Consider the following 16,399-nt stretch of genomic DNA (forward strand, 5'->3'; position numbering starts at 1 on the left):
TTCCAATGACGCCGGGGCAAACGTAGAAAAGCGCCGGATGCGAAGCCAATAGGAGGAGACTGCGCAAAGCACGCCGGGATGATGGAGAATTTTTCTACTCTCTTCGGAGGGACAGAACCTCCTCCGTCTACAACAGCTGCCGCGCTAGGCTTTGGCCCAGGGAAACCAGGAGGACCCGGCACCGGACAGCCTCCCGTACCAACGGTCACTCCCGTCGGAGAAGAGACAGCACGCAAAGCTGCGGCAGCCAGCGGTCCTTTTTACCTAATGCGCGAGTTACCAGGTAGTGGCTCGTAGGGGCGGGCTTCAGGAGCTCCGTAACCAACCGCCTCCTACAGGCGGGCGTTGCTTTTCTGGTCAGTGCTGCTTGACGGGCTTTTATACGTCACGGGGGAACGTGCCAATAGAATGGCTCGCTGCAGCTGATGGGCAGTTGCTCCGCCTTTGCGGGAACTCGGGCCCAGCCGTTGTAGAAGCTGACTGCCGGGCTGAAGAGCCGTGGGTGGGTAACTCGCGGGACTGGCAGTTGCTCGGGCCACTGAACGAGCCGGGATGGCCTCGTGTGCACGTACTTGGCGCCCTCGAGTTTCGAAGTTTCTTGTGGAAACCGGGGTTGGGAGACTTTTGCCTCATTTGTGGGAGAGTAAACGGGCGGGTGCCCGCTTGGTTCCATCCGCAGCTGTTGCTTCTTGGAGACTCGCTAGGCTGCAGGCGCTGCGTGTCCCTTTACGAATCCTCCTTAGCAATTGAGAGCTCTCTGCCCTTCGCTGACAAGTTGTACAACCCAGCTTAAGTAATATGCCTAGTAGCCACGTTCAAGAAAATTTCTGTCACTAAAAGTAAATATGCATCGGGTTGTAAAGTGAACAGTGAGGGTCGGCTCTGCTTTGTCCACCCCCCTGAAGCTTTGCACCGGCACGCCACAGGGCTGTGTGCTTAGCCCCTACCTGTACTCTTTATACACTTATGATTGTGTATCATCTGACCCATCCACTGCGATAATCAACTTCGCAGATGATACAACTGTGGTGGGTCTTATTACAGGTGGGGATGAGACAGCATATAGGGTGGAAGTACAAAAACTATCCATATGGTGTAGTAACAACAACTTGCACCTAAACATCGGCAAGACGAAAGAGATGGTGTTAGACTTCCGGAGAAAAAAGGAGGAACCTGCCCCATTTCACATCGGGGAGGATTGTGTAGAGAGAGTTTCCTCCTTTAAATTTCTGGGAGTCTACCTCTGTGAAGATCTGACCTGGAAAGTTAACACAACTCAGGTGGCTAGAAAGGCCCAACAGAGGCTTCACTTTCTTAGGGTCTTGCGGAAGAACAGGGTAGAACAACGGCTAATGACCCTCTTTTACCGGTCTACTATAGAGAGCGTCCTCTCGTATGGTATTGTGGTTTGGTATGCTGGTCTGACAGCCGCGGATAGGAAAGTATTGCAGAGGGTAGTGAGCACAGCACAAGACATTGTGGGCTGTTCCCTGACACCACTGGATGACATCGCCAGGGCTCGTTGCCTTGGAAGAGTGAGGAAGATTCTCAGGGATGACTCACACCCTGGACTTTTTACTCACACACTCTTTACTCTTTACTCTCCTACCATCCGGTAGGAGATAATAGGAATATAGCCAGCCGTACCAACAGGCTGAAAAATAGCTTTTATCCGTGGGCTGTTAGGCTTTTAAATGGGACATAATCTTATGCAGAATTGACTTGGGAGGCCGGTGTGTGGTGTAGTTGGTTCACATAGTGTGGTGGGATGGAGGGTTTGTTGTCACTGTGTGTTGGGGGGGAGAGAGCACGGGGGGGGAGGCTCAGCTAATCTCAATGTACACATGTTGTACTTTGACAATAAAGGTTTATTATTATTATTATTAATCATTTTCTCCGGATGCATCAATTTATGTAAGTAGGACTATTTTATCTTTGGAAAGCTGTGTAGTGAGAAGCAGCTTCGTTGTCCCAGGGTTGTGAGGAGACTTCTTTATAGTGATCTTGGCTTTAACTGTTCCCTGGTTGTCATCCACCCATTTTTAACTCCTGTATTTGGCTCATAATTGCTAGGTGGACTAGAGTGCCTCTCTTGTCATGGTCATTTTTTTTTATGTAGCCGGCTCAGTGGGTTAGGATGCTGAGCTTGTTGATCAGAAGGTTGGCAGTTTGGCGGGTCGAATCCCGAGTGCCGCGTAACAGAGTGAGCGCCTGTTACTCGTCCCAGCTTCTGCCAACCTAGCAGTTCGAAAGCACGTAAAAATGCAAGTAGAAAAATAGGGACCACTCCGGTGGGAAGGTAACAGTGCTCCGTGCGCCTTTGGCACCTAGTCATGCCGGCCACATGACCACGGAGACGTCCTCGGACAAGCGCTGGCTCTTCAGCTTTGAAACGGAGATGAGCACCGGCCCCTAGAGTTGGAAACGACTAGCACGCATGTGCGGGGGAAACTTTACCTTTACCTTATTGAAGTGGCTACCTCAGTGACCTTTTGCAAATATGGTAAAAAAAAAATTCCAACCAAATTTTGTGTGCCTGACAACAGCGCATGCCAGAGTAAGGTTAAAACTGGCATTGCTGCACAGGAGAACTTTTGTCTAAATGAGATGGTAGCCTCTAGAGATCCTCACGGTATCTCTCCCTCTTTCAGTCTCATACTCACTTAGCAACCATTTTGCTTCCAATTTAAGGAAGGGTAACTAAGTGAGAATGTGTACATTTTACTTGGATTTGTAGCTTTAATGTTTTCTTTTTGTGGATTATAATGTGTCAAACAATCTTATGGATAAGATCTCACTATAAATATTTTTAATAATTCGATTCTCACTGCTAGTATTTCAGGTCATATAAAATAGGACTTGTATCATGGTCATCTACAGAAAGCATCTGGTTTCAAAATCAGCTTCTACCAAATTTGGGGGGTTTCTTAAATTTGTTTTATCTGCGCTATTAATTTAGACAAAACACTCTAACATTGTTACTTCACAGTGTTGTTCCATTTCTTGCCAGGTACCACAGAACTAACAGGAAGCACAAATTTGATCACCCACTACAACTTAGAGCATGCCTACAATAAATTCTGTGGCAAAAAGGTGAAAGAGAAACTCAGCAACTTTCTGCCTGACCTGCCAGGAATGATCGATTTGCCAGGCTCACATGATAACAGCAGCTTGCGTTCTTTAATTGAAAAACCTCCCATCTGCGGTAGCTCATTCAACCCTATCACTGGTACCATGCTAACAGGGTTTCGTCTCCATGCTGGCCCGGTGAGTTCGTGCTTTGGGTGAAAGACAGGTCCTAATGAAGGTTTTTAACTGTTATAAACAAAATGCACAGTGATGCCTCAAATGAAAAAGAAACTTGCCAGAGTGGCAACTAAGAATATTACAGGTTTGTAGGTTAAGGTTTGACAATTATCAATTTAGAACCTGAAAATTAATTCACCTCTAAGTATATTGATTATGAGTCATATGACAGTGGACACTTTTGGGGAATTACATTGCAACCTAGATGCAAATAATTTAAATGACAGAAAGAGATTAGAGTGCAGAACTCTTGAATAATTCAATTTGTCTACTTTATGAGATATTGACCATAAAAGAATTTAGGGTGTTTTGGGCAGCATGAATGTTGTATTATAGATATGTTGCCAGCCCCCAGAATCAAGTGGACTGAAGTTTTCTAGAATATGGTATATACCATGTGACTATTGATTGTGGTACTGACTAGGAATGGGGGAAGCCTGAGTTCTTCTACTCTAGGTATGGAAGCAAACTGGATCATTTGGGATCAGTCAGTCCTAGGAAGAAGGCAACCATAATTAATGTCTGTAAATGTTGCCAGATAACTGGGGTTATATCTTCTCTATCAGAATAGACTTAACTAGGGTTGAAAATAAGAAGTTCCAGGCAAAGGACAAAAGAGGTTATCCTTACAAAAGGATTTCTAAAAGCTTGCTTTCATCCATTGCAAAGTGGGTATCAAGTGAAAATTCGTAGGTGAACTCAAGGTTGACTCAGCCTTCCATCCTTCCGAGGTAGGTAAAATGAGGACCCAGATTGTTGGGGGCAATAAGCTGACTTTGTAATAATGCTGCTTGGGGGTGGGGGGCGAAAGCCCTAATAAGCAGGCATATACATAGAATGAAGGCTATTGCTAAGCACATTGATTTGTGCTTTAGATTGTAAGCCGCCCTGAGTCTTCGGAGAAGGGCGGGATATAAATGGGATTAATAAATAAATAAATAAATAAAAACTCTAGAGAAAACTTGTATTTATAGAATTTGTATATATTTATATTTCATATTTCTAAACCATACAGCTCCCTCAAAGAGAGTCTCAGAATATGATATACTGAGCCACCAAGTTTGCACAGTACAGTGAAACAGGAACCACCATGGCTTTGTTAGCACAACATGTCTAGTTCTGGTTCACAACAGAAGCAATAGAAAATGATAAATACTTGTTACAATTGTCATCTCAAACAACCAGCAAATCTTTGTTGATATTTTTGTCATAGCTATTGGATTGGCCAAAAATGGGCAATAGTAATTTTCTGTGGTAAGTATTCCCAAGAGTTATGAGAGATCTGATCATAAGAGGAGTCTCTGTCTGCATTTCATGTATTTATTCATTAGATTTATATTCTGATTTTCTCTGTCCTCAGAACAATCTGAGAAATTTGGGCTGAGTATGAGTGCTTAGTCTAAGGTCATCCAAGTGAATTTCTCTAGCTGAGGTTGCAAGTTTTCATCAGAGTCTTCCTCGCTCTAGTCCAATATTTTAATCGTTATACTGTGCTGGTTCTTGTTTTGAAGCCAGAAGGCTTTGCAGTGCTACATTTGTAAAGTTGGACGCTGGAAGCAATGAAACACTAGATTAGGAATAATTTTGCTTCAGCACAGACACTTAAGCTAAGTGAACATAGAGGTGGTCCTTGCTTAATGACCACTCCTTCAGCAACAGTTCAAATTTATGATGGTGCTGAAGAAGTGCTATTTACAACTGGTCCTCATACTTATGTTTACAGTGTCCAGCCAGTCATGGCCCCCATCTCACAATTATCACATCAGAACAGGATTCCCATTTGCAACCTTCACTGCCAGCTTCCAACAAGCAAAGTCAATGGGGAAGCTAGCAGGAGGTTGCAAATGGCAACCATGTGATGTTGCACTTAACGACAGCAATCAGAAGTGCCAGAACTGTTGTCACTAAGCAGCAGAGTCACATAATGTCATGTTTTACAAACAGGTCACTTAGCAACGGAAATTCTGGTCCCAATTTACCTTCTTGAAGTGAGAATTAACTGTAGTAGAAATTTTTCTAATGGAAATTTTGATCAGCTTTCAAAAAAAAAATGTAGAGCCATAAGTCTATATGTTTTCTTCAATGGTACTTGGGAAGTTATGTATTGACGTGCCTTTCTGTTTCTGCTACACCAGTTACCAGAACAATGTCGCTTAATGCACATCCAGCCACCGAAGAAAAAAAATAAACATAAACATAAGCAGAGCCGGACACAAGACCCTGTCCCCCCAGGTGAGAAGTCTTATTTCTTAGGACACATAATAATGATGGTACCCCCCACACACACATGTTGCTGACATAGAATTTTTTCAGCCTGGTAGCCTAAATTAAGTCACTCCTTCCTTCTAGAGCGAAATATCTTCTTCAGTTGCTCTCTCTTATTTTACTAGAAACGCCCTCAGATTCTGACCATAAGAAAAAGAAGAAAAAGAAAGAGGATGATCCTGAACGGAAAAGAAAGAAAAAAGAGAAAAAGAAAAAGAAGGTTAGTTGGAAAATGGTTTTCAGCTGTTGATGTTTCTAACTTCATGGTAAAACAACAAAGTTAAGTACTTTGCTTAGAGTTTGGTGTCAGATAGCCTTTTGGACCCAGAAAATTTTCATGGCTGTTTTTATTGCCTCTGGGATTTCTTATTTGTGTCTGTTTTGTTTTGTTTTTTAAATAGAACCGCCATAGCCCTGAACATCCGGGTGTGGGCAGCTCACAAGCCAGCAGCAGTAGCAGCCTCCGGTAGGATCCTACCCAAGATTATATTAAAGAGAGTTCTCCATGAAGTGCTACAGACATGTTGAAAGGAGGAGAAGGAACAAGGATGGGAAAGCCACAGCTACCTTGTATATCTCCTTTTCACCTTTTGGAGCAGTATATAAAAGATTATATTGGATGGAGCTTCAGGACTTCATAGCTTTCTGTACAGAGAACAAAGACTTTGCTTGGGACATGCAGGCTGATGCCTTTATATGGAAATTATGTGTATTGTTTTGTGTTTTGTAAAAAAAAATGATCCTGACTATGTTGGGATGTGTTTGTCTCATATTTTAATTAAATCTCTGTTGGAGGAGATGCTAATGATTTGAAGGAATCCTGACTACTAGACTTTTCCTGTATTGTACTGCAAACAGTTCTGCAATATTTTGCAATTAATAAATTGTGAGCAGAAATTCCAGAAGTTGCTTGAGATGTAGGATGGGTAGGTAGTCTGATAAAAAAACACCTTATGTGACTTAAGCTGTTTTGGCTAGAGGAGAAGAAAAGGCAAAATTTTAAACTGGCAGGAGAGACAATGTAAGGTTGGATTTCACTTCCATGTTAGTTTTGTGAGGAGTTGATCTGCTTTAGAAGAACATGGACAGCTAATAAAAAATATTGACCCAAATCCATGTAACAAAGATGTTAACAGGAAAAAGATCATCTGTGAATTAAGAGGACAAAACTATTGCAAAACTCTTCTTCAGGAATCACGTACTAGGTAGAAATTTTTCTACATATTATCTTGCTTAATTAAAGAACAAAATTCAATTTTTGCCAGGGGGAAAGAGAAATATGGTTGGGAGATTTAAATTGAATATATAAAGCCATTTCCAGGAACCTCATTTCTCTTCTGTTAGCATCCTTTGCTCTCTTTGACCTCGCTACCTCATTACAAATATGCTTGCAAAAATTATTACTTAAACCATCTAATTTGCTTCTTTCCTGGTTCTAAACAGAGAGAATTAAAATCTGGCTACATTTTAAAACAAGTGGGGAAAATATGAAGCATTTTAGTAGTTTCCTTCAAATAAAATTGTGAGTGGGCATTTAACACAGGGACAGTACATAGCAGCTAGGCAGCAGCTTTTCATAGGATTCCTCTGCTTTGAACAAAAGACAGGTGGGCGCTTTCAACTTTTTCCACATCTACAGCTGATTCTGTTTTAGAGAAATCATCAAACTATCATAAAAATAGCTGGGATGAACCTTTGCCCCAATATTGTGGCCTTGTTAAAAAAAATAACCATTTTAACCAAAGAAAAGGGTTGGAAAATACTTTCAGGGACCTTCCCTCTCCTATTTGGTTATTGAAAAATTGGTTGTTGAAAATTTTTCTTTTATAGCACTTGAAAAGCAGATGGAGATGCTTGGGTTTACAATATTTAAAAGTTTTCTAATGGTTGATTCTATATTCTAAATGACTTTTATGCTCCTAGCTTGTACAGATCAGCTTGCTTCATCCCAAAATAAATATGTTCCATGAAGTAGAGAAATTGTTACGCCAGTTTCGTGTGCAAACTGTTATTCCTTGACTAATTGGCTTAGGGGGTCAAAGAAGGGTAGGTTTGGCAACTGATGTATCTTATGCAACGACAGCCTTAAACATGGTTATTTATGCTCATTTGTATATCCTTCATTGATTCAGATGGTAAGGGAGGAAGTAAAATAATAGAAATATATGGGTTTGCTGCTGGATATCAGAGGAGAAAGAAGGAGTTGAGTTCCTTCCTCCCTTCCTGTTCCCTCTAGAATTGATGGTTTAAGCAACTGGAAGATTAATTTAAACTTATAATCACAAAACTAGCAAATTGTGAACAGCAGCTGCTATACTTGTTATAACAACTGTTGGAAATTGTTGAGAGTCTGCTTGGGCAGTGTGGGGTTTGTGCTATGTGAACTATAAAAGCTGAATGAAAAGCAATGCCTCCAATGTTATAAAGCACTTATGAATGATAGTATTGATGTGCTAGAAACGTGTGTTCTTTAGCATCTATTGTTTCACTTCATTTGTAAATAAGTTGCTGTGAGAAAAAAATGCTGTGGGCATTGTTTATGAAATGGAAACCTGAAGTGAGCAATCATAAGTGAATTTAAGCAACACGCCATGGTTAAATTTTCAGTTGTCAAAAAAGAGTCCCTCCGGTTGAAGTTCACCACCAAATTAGGTGGCAGTCAGCATTGTGGATGTGAATGCTGCATCACTTTCACACACACACACACCTACATACACTGCAAAAGTGTAAAGATAATTCTGAGAAGAGCTGATTTGTGTGATCATGAATGAAGCAGATGACCTGTCGATTCCAAATGTAAAAGCTTGATAAACTTATTGGGTCACTCAAAGGAAATTGCTATCAAGCTTGGCATTTCACAAGAATATATGGATTACATTGCAGCATTGATGTTTTTCAGTATCAACGGTGTGCACATGACAAATTCCTTGCAAGTTGAGGGAGAGATGAAAGCTTTGAGTTGTAATTTACTGGCAGTTATCATATTATGAGAATAAAACTGAATAATTTAAAACTAAATAATTTATAGTTGATGAAACATGGGTCATCTTTATGACCAGGTTTCGAAGGGTCAATCCATGTAATATAACGGAGGTTCAATTGGTAACAGGAAATTTTAAATCCAGCTTCATCAGGAAAGTTTACAGTATTGTGAACCACCCAGATCTGCTTAATAAAGGCCTGATACTTTTCCAGCTTCTCATACTTGGCATTGCTACTACATCTGTCGCCGCCACTGCTGTCTTCTTTTGTATGTATGGTATGTACATATGTATGTATGTTACATATATGCAATAGATAGATAGATAGATAGATAGATAGATAGATAGATAGATGATAGATAGATAGATAGATAGATCGATAGATAGATAGATAGATAATGTATGTGTGTATTTATAAAAGTCTACATACTACTGTTAAAATGCCAGGTTTTTTGAGATGTAAAAAAAGCAGACTAAATTAAATCACTTCAGAATTTTTTCCATTTTCAATATAACATACATGCAGTACAATTCAATTGGAAAAAAAAACATTTTTTTACAGTGAGGTAATAATATTAAAAAATTGGAATAATGTGACTGCATGTTCACGCCCTCTTATAAGTAGGGATGTGACTGTTCAGAATTAATCACATTCAGACTGATGGTAAATAGAAGTCAGTACACACCTGCCATCAATTAAAGTGACTGATCAAGTCCATATAAAGTTCAGCTGTTCTAGTAGGATTTTTCTGATATTTACTCAGTTGCCTCTTACAGCAAAAACCCTGGTCTGTAAAGAGCTTTCAGAGCATGAAAAGGATCTCATTCTTGGAAGGTATCAGAAGCTAATCATTGCCAACTATGGGGGTGGGGTGTGCGAAGCTCATCTCTGTTTCAAGGGCCATTGAGCCAGCACTAGCCAAAGAGGTTTCCAAATTGTGGCCAGCATGACATCATGGAGCACTGTTTTACTTACATTTGCATGCTTTTGAACTGCTAGGTTGGCAGAAGCTAGGATGAGGACAGGAGCTCACCCTGTTGTGCAATGACTTAGGTTTGGATTGTCAGCTTTCCAGCCAATAAGCCCAGTGTCTTAAATGCAGAGTTATGAGGACCCAGATTGTTGGGGGCAATAAGCTGACTTTGTAATAAAGCTGCTTGGGGCCCCCCGAAAGCCCTAAATAAGCAGGCATATACATAGGATGAAGGCTATTGCTAAGCACATTGGTTTGTGCTTCTTAGATTGTAAGCCGCCCTGAGTCTTCGGAGAAGGGTGGGATATAAGTGGGATTAAAATAAAAAATAAAAAATCATGTCGCCCATATAAAGTTCAACTGTTCTAGTAGGATTTTTCTGACATTTATAAGTTGCCTCTTAGAGCAAAAGTCATGCCAGTCAAAAGAAGGGAACAAAAAATTTCCAAGGCATTGGATATACCATGGAACACAGTGAAGATATTCAAGAACAAGTAGAGAAAATATGGCACAACAGTGATATCGCCAAGAACTGACTGGCCCTCCAAAATTGATGAAAAAACAAGAAGTGGTCTGAGGGGCTGTCCAGAGGCCAACAGCAATATTAAAGGAGTTGCAGGAATTTCTGGCACATACTAGTTATATAGTACATGTGACATATTCTTCACATGTCTGACCTGTGGAGTAGGGTGGGAAGATGGAAGCCATTTCTTAGAAAGAAAAATACCTCAACCCAGTTATATTTTGCAAAAACCTACATCAAGGCTGGCAAAAGCATGTGGTAAAATGTGTTTTGGTCTGATGACAACCAAGGTTGAAGTTTTTGGGTGCAATTCCAAAAATATGTTTGGCGCAAAAACTTGCATCACCAAAAGTACACCGTACCCACAATGAAGCACGGTGATGGCAGCGTTATGCTTTAGGACTGCATTTGTTCAGTTGGAAATGGGGCTTGAGTCAAGGTGTAGAGAATTATGAAGAGTTCCAAATATTAGTCAATTTTGGTAGAAAACCTTCAGGCCTCTACTAAAATGCTCAAGATGAAAAGGAATTTCACATTTTAACAAGACAATGACCGAAAGCATACCTCCAAATCAGCACAAGAATGGCTTCACCAGAAGGTCACAGTTTTGGAATGACCCAGCCAGAGCCTGGACCCGAATCCAATTGAAAATTTATGCGGTGACCTTAAGAGGGCTGTACACAGGAGATGCCTTTGCCTTCAGACAGATTTGGGGTGCTTTTGCAAGGAAGACTGGGCAAAGATTCCCAAGGCAAGATGTGTCGTGCTGGTAGGCTCCTACTCTCAAAGACTGAATGCTGTCATAAAATCAAAAGGTGCTTCAACAATGTAGTAGTTTTAAGAGTGTGCATCTTTATGCAGCCACATTATTCCAGTTTTTATTATTTTTCTCCCTAAAAAAATCAGTTTTTCAATTGAATTGCATGGCTTATATGTTACATTAAAGGTGGAAAAATTCTCAAGTGATTTAACTTGGTCTGATTTTTTTGTTTTACATCTTAAAAACCTAGCATTTTAACAAGTGTGTGTAGACTTTATATATGCACTGTATATGTATGTAATATTGTTTGATAAAGAGATAGAGATAGATGCAGATGGTGGATGTCCTTCAATATGGAACAAGTTCAGATTACTATATTGCAACACTCAAGCCCAGGCTAAACTGGGCAATTGGAAATAGGATGTAAAAAGAGTGATATTCTTTAATTCAATTTGTTTTAATACAAAGTAAACTAAATAGGAGTGAGATTAGGCTTTATTATTCAAAACATTACACTAGAACTATTGTTGAGAAAGCCGCAAAAATGCTCACTTTGCTATTAATACACATAGTTGGGAAAACTATAATTGAAGTATGCACTATGAAGTATGTATAGCAATAGACTGGTAATAGAAAAAACAATTCTGAAGGCTATTATAAAAGCATGGAGATATTTGAAAGTTACCAAATTAGAACTGTGTGCCTAAATATTAGCACTGCTATAATTATTTTTAATAATGAGATCCACTCCCAAATTTATTAAGCCTAATAGCAGGTTATAGTAGTGTAAAATTTGCAAATGATTTCCAACTCAGCAACAGAGTTGGTAATACCAGCACTCTCCTTTGAAATAATTTTGTTAAAGTGATGGCGATTTCAATGTCTCTTGCAAAATAGCCAGACTTATTCACCAGGTATACTTCATAGACATAAAAGTTGCTGTGCTGTATCTCATTGGCAAGCAAAACTTGGTTACACCTAGTGCAATTAAACCATTTTCTCACTGGCTGGATTTCATTTTTTTATGATGTGATGTACAGGTAATCCTCAACCTGCGACCACAATGGAGCCCAAAATTTCTGTTGTTAAGTGACACATTTGTTAAGTGAGTTTTGCCCCATTTATCTGAAGCTCTTATATGTATTTAAAATATAAACTATTCTAACTTCTACTTTTGGCTCTATTTTGTCACTTTTGGTGTATTTAGTTTTTTAGATCTTTGAAGATGTGTGATCTGTATTACAGTATAAAATTTCTCAAATTTACAGATCAGACCATTAAAATGAGTTGAACCATCTAGGACCGTTAAAAAAAGTGAAAAAAGGTTAGCAAAAGGATTTATGAACAAAGCCAAATATTTATCAGATGCTGAAAATGTACCTTTACTGGCTTGTAAAAATGTATTTGTGTTATCCAGTTAGGTATCAGAGAATGCTAGCAATAGCAAACAACACTGGAAAAGATGATTGTCTTGTGATCACCCTCTGAGGTAAGTCAAAATATGCAACTCAATTTTAAAAATGGAGAACTGAAGTCAGGGACTATTTCTCAATATAAGGTCAGCGGAAGGAGCTGGTTTCCGTGTCCTTAAGGAGCTCCTAACCTTCTTTCTTACTCAACAACAGCTTGACCACCTAAGAAAGCATAATTAAAACTTGGGATAAATTAATGAAGAATGAATTAATGAGTTATGAAATGAATTATGAATGAGTTAATGAAATGAACTAATGAATGAATGAATGAAATGAAGAAATGAATATTCCCCAGAATCGGGACTTGACTCTGGAGAACAATATTAATTTCTTCATTTGGTTGCAATGATATATCAAAACTATACAATTTATTCACTGTTCATAGCTTTCTTTAACCCCATGGATTTTTTTTTATACTTAAACATTCCAGAGGAAAAATTAGCGGTATTTATAGCAACACTTCTACAACTTTTAATGTTTTTACTACTAAGCAATGTGTGATTCTGTGCAAAAAAAAAAAAGGTTCAGTACCATGTTATAATCCTGCAGGGCATTCAGCTATATTTTACGTAAATACAATACTCAAAAAGGAAGGTAAGCAATAGTCAAAGCATGAAATTATCTGATAAACTGAAGAATTAAGAAGAGACATGAAACACAAAACACAAGTTATATAAATAGCAGCTGAAGAATATGGGTACCTTTAGCCCATCAAATAACTGTAAGGCAGGGATATGCAGAGATCTCTTTGGGCAGTTTATTTTTAAAGTATGACATGTGTGATCTCACAAAATAATTGCCATGAAAGAAGGCATAGCTTGTTGCAGAACATTACCGTGATCAATTGTGAGACTCTCTGACCCTGGATTTTTTGCCTGTCTTTTAGACAGGTAGACACATTTCCAAACAGGACATTTGGGCTGCGATCATCCATCATTTGTGTTGTTTAAGTGAGCATTTCTTAAACTTTCTTCTCTCTGGACTTTAGATAGGCCCAGAGCCCTTCTTGTAAATGAAAATGCTAGAGATACACTTTGCTTTACAGCATGCCAACTAGTCACTTATTATGTTAGTTTTAATTAAAAGAATCTACTCTCAGATAAAGCAGGCGCCAAAATTGGTGTCTGGAAACAGACTGTTGCCCACAGGCACCACAATGCCTACTTCTGGTTTAAGAAATGCTGTTGGTAATGTTTGATGGTGTCACGTGTGTAGCTGGTATTATGAAAGAAATAAACTTACAAGTAAAGGGAAATTGCCTTATGGGAAGAACCGCTGAACAATTTAACCAGTTGTTCAACAAAGTTGGAGAAGCTTCTTAAATATAGCCAAGAAAATATTATACAGAAGAAAGTGTAAGCCGAAAGGCCAGGAGGTCCAAATAAGGCAGGACCTTCAAGAGTTACAATATTGCAAATTAATTTATTTATATAGCACCAGTTATGTACATAGATTTAACAAAGGATTGATTTAACAGCCCTCTATCCCAAAGACACAGTTTACACAAAGGCGCACCCCTGGAAAACAGAAAGGAGGTAAAGAAAAATGTGAAAGAATATGCCGTAATTTCTAGCCTCATCTACCAACTCAGATACACCAAATCAGTCAGCCAGTAGTAGAGAATGACATTTCCAAGCAATGAAAGGAAGGCACATTTTGCAGGAAAGACTCACCACCATTTTCTATCTGAGCTGATCTGGGAAGAAATACCATTTATTTTTTGCTTTCCTGACACAGACTTTGCATCTATAGAAGGGCCATTCCACTGAGATCGAACTGGTGCATCTTTTCACATTTATTAGCAATTTATGGTAAATAATTTATTCATTGAGATATAGACTTTTTCCCCCCAACCTAGAAAGCCAGATAAGTTAGCCACATGTCATATGGAAGCCTCCCAAGAAAAATGTAGCCACTGTTGTCCTCCATCAAACTTGGCCAAAGAAGGGAAGCTAATAATGAACAAATTTCAAATTTCTAAAACGGCCTAAAGATTTCATGCATGTCTTAAGCAGCTCCATTTCCTGTTAGACTGGATAAGGTCATCTTCCTCTTTCTCCACCTCGCCTTTACAAATTGCTGCCATGGGTTTATATCAGCTTTGAAGAAAGCATTAGAAAAGAGTGTCTACAATAATTTCCTTCACTTACTATGTCCTTCCTTTCCATCACTTTGCTTACAGCAGCTTCTCCCAACATGCCAACATCATTTCAAAGCTTTAGTATATACATTGATCGAGGACTGAACTTTTTGTATTTTGTCCATGAAGACTTGCCTATTAACTCATCAGTACAGATTTTCCAGATATTGTGTCAAACGTTAAACCAAAATAGACACATCACATATGTGCACATTATTTTCATTCCATTTCAAAATTCAGAGATTAAGTTCCTTGCATAGTGGCAGTACATTATTAATATTGGACATAGCACATAAATAATACTAGAATAAAAATAAAAAATAAAAATAGGCATGCCTTAATCCTTTAAATTTAGCTTAAATTTGGCTAGATTATATCCAATATACTGTATACTATAGCTATAAATTACCACAAAATTTGCTAAATTACTTTCTCACAACCCTTTACACTAACAAATTCTATCCTAGGCTAATTCCTGGGTTTAGCTGAACCACATGCCTTTTAAAAGTGTTTTCAAAGGATCCATAAGTTATGGAGATGTTTTCCTATTGGGCTGCTATATTGAAGTCTTAAATCATTTGAGCAATGTTATTACATCAAAGCTGAGGAAACAGAGCTGTACGAGATACATACAATATAACAGTCAGTTGTGGCAATGTGCAAATTTTATAGGACATCAAAGCTTTATGAAAAATTTTGTAAAATGAACCAAGAGTTAGGAAAAAAATAGATTCAGAAGTAGCAGATGTCTCTCATGTTGTAACCAATGTCTACAAATGGTTTGTGGAGCTGTTCTATGGAAATTGTACCTGCCCAAAGTAACTGAGTTTAGAATTAGCAATGAAAACATTTCTAGCTGTTTCATTTGTATAGAGAAACCATGTATTGTGTTACAAATTTTGAAAATGAAGGGAATGCCTTCTCTTTACAACTGGCTTCTGATAATATGAAATTTTCTGCAGATCTGTATTCTTTTCTACAGCACAATTTTTTTTCTTAGTGCAATCTTCCCTTATTAGGTTGTTCTGATCATTTCTCATCTGCTCATTCAACATTTTTTAAAACTATTTTTTTCAGCATATGTATAAATTCCATAGGTACGCCTGCACAAAAATCATAAATAATTAATACCAATTTCTGATAGCTTAATTTTTTTTAAAAAAAATAAGGTGCATCCATAATGAAAAATGTAGATTCACTTGATAGACATAATTTTTGTCTGTTAAGTATCCAAAATTATCTGGAAATTTACAAATCCTCTTTAATTATAGGTTACCCTTACATACTGCTTGTAAATTATTCTGTATAATATGTAATGTAATAATATATTTTCATCAAAATATGCAGAAAATGAGAGCATGCACATTTGGTAATAAGTCATAGCGATGCAAAAAATCCATTTGAAATCATTTGTAGTTACATTCTGTTTAGGTGGGAAACATACTGCTCTCTTTATGGCTACAATGTTTGATAACTAGAAAATACATTAAAAAGTAGCAAATGGGACTGAGAAGTATTCATAAATTTTTGCACTTAAAGGCATTTAAATATTTGATTCTACTGAATTATTCTGCTCTATTAATCACTTTGAATTGGTAAAAGTTTAAGAGCAGAATTCCAAATGAAAGTGGAATTTTAATTTACTGCAAAGAGTTTGTAAATTAATAGCAACACAAATAAGTCTTAGGTTAAAAACCATAACAAAGGAGTATATTCAGTTTTAAGATTAGACATTTTTAATTAGCGAATTCCTGAAATCATTAGAGAATTTCACTCTAGCTTGAAGTTTAGTTACTGTATTTAATGAAATTAATTTGTAATCAAATTCATATTACATGTTATTCTAGGATGAAACTAAATTAAGTATATAAGGATGCTGAAATAATGCTACGCATTGTGTAAAGGTTAGTTCCAGTGGAACTTTAATGAGGTAGTGGTCTGCCTTCTCAATTTTGATCTGAATTGTATTGTTAATTAT

General features: G+C 38.2%; 1 protein-coding gene across 1 annotated transcript; it reads left to right on the top strand.

The window, feature by feature from the left end:
* The first annotated feature begins 57 nt into the window (after nucleotides 1-57).
* Nucleotides 58-6,389, top strand: MED19 (mediator complex subunit 19). The gene is made up of 5 exons (XM_081316741.1): nucleotides 58-283; nucleotides 3,011-3,267; nucleotides 5,442-5,538; nucleotides 5,697-5,791; nucleotides 5,973-6,389. Exons 1-5 carry the CDS (start codon nucleotides 79-81, stop codon nucleotides 6,039-6,041), a joined length of 723 nt encoding a protein of 240 aa, XP_081172867.1. The 5' UTR covers nucleotides 58-78; the 3' UTR covers nucleotides 6,042-6,389.
* Nucleotides 6,390-16,399: the final 10,010 nt, after the last annotated feature.

This window comes from Vipera berus, assembly GCF_964194415.1.
Source record: "Vipera berus genome assembly, chromosome: 1".
Lineage (NCBI taxonomy): Eukaryota > Metazoa > Chordata > Lepidosauria > Squamata > Viperidae > Vipera > Vipera berus.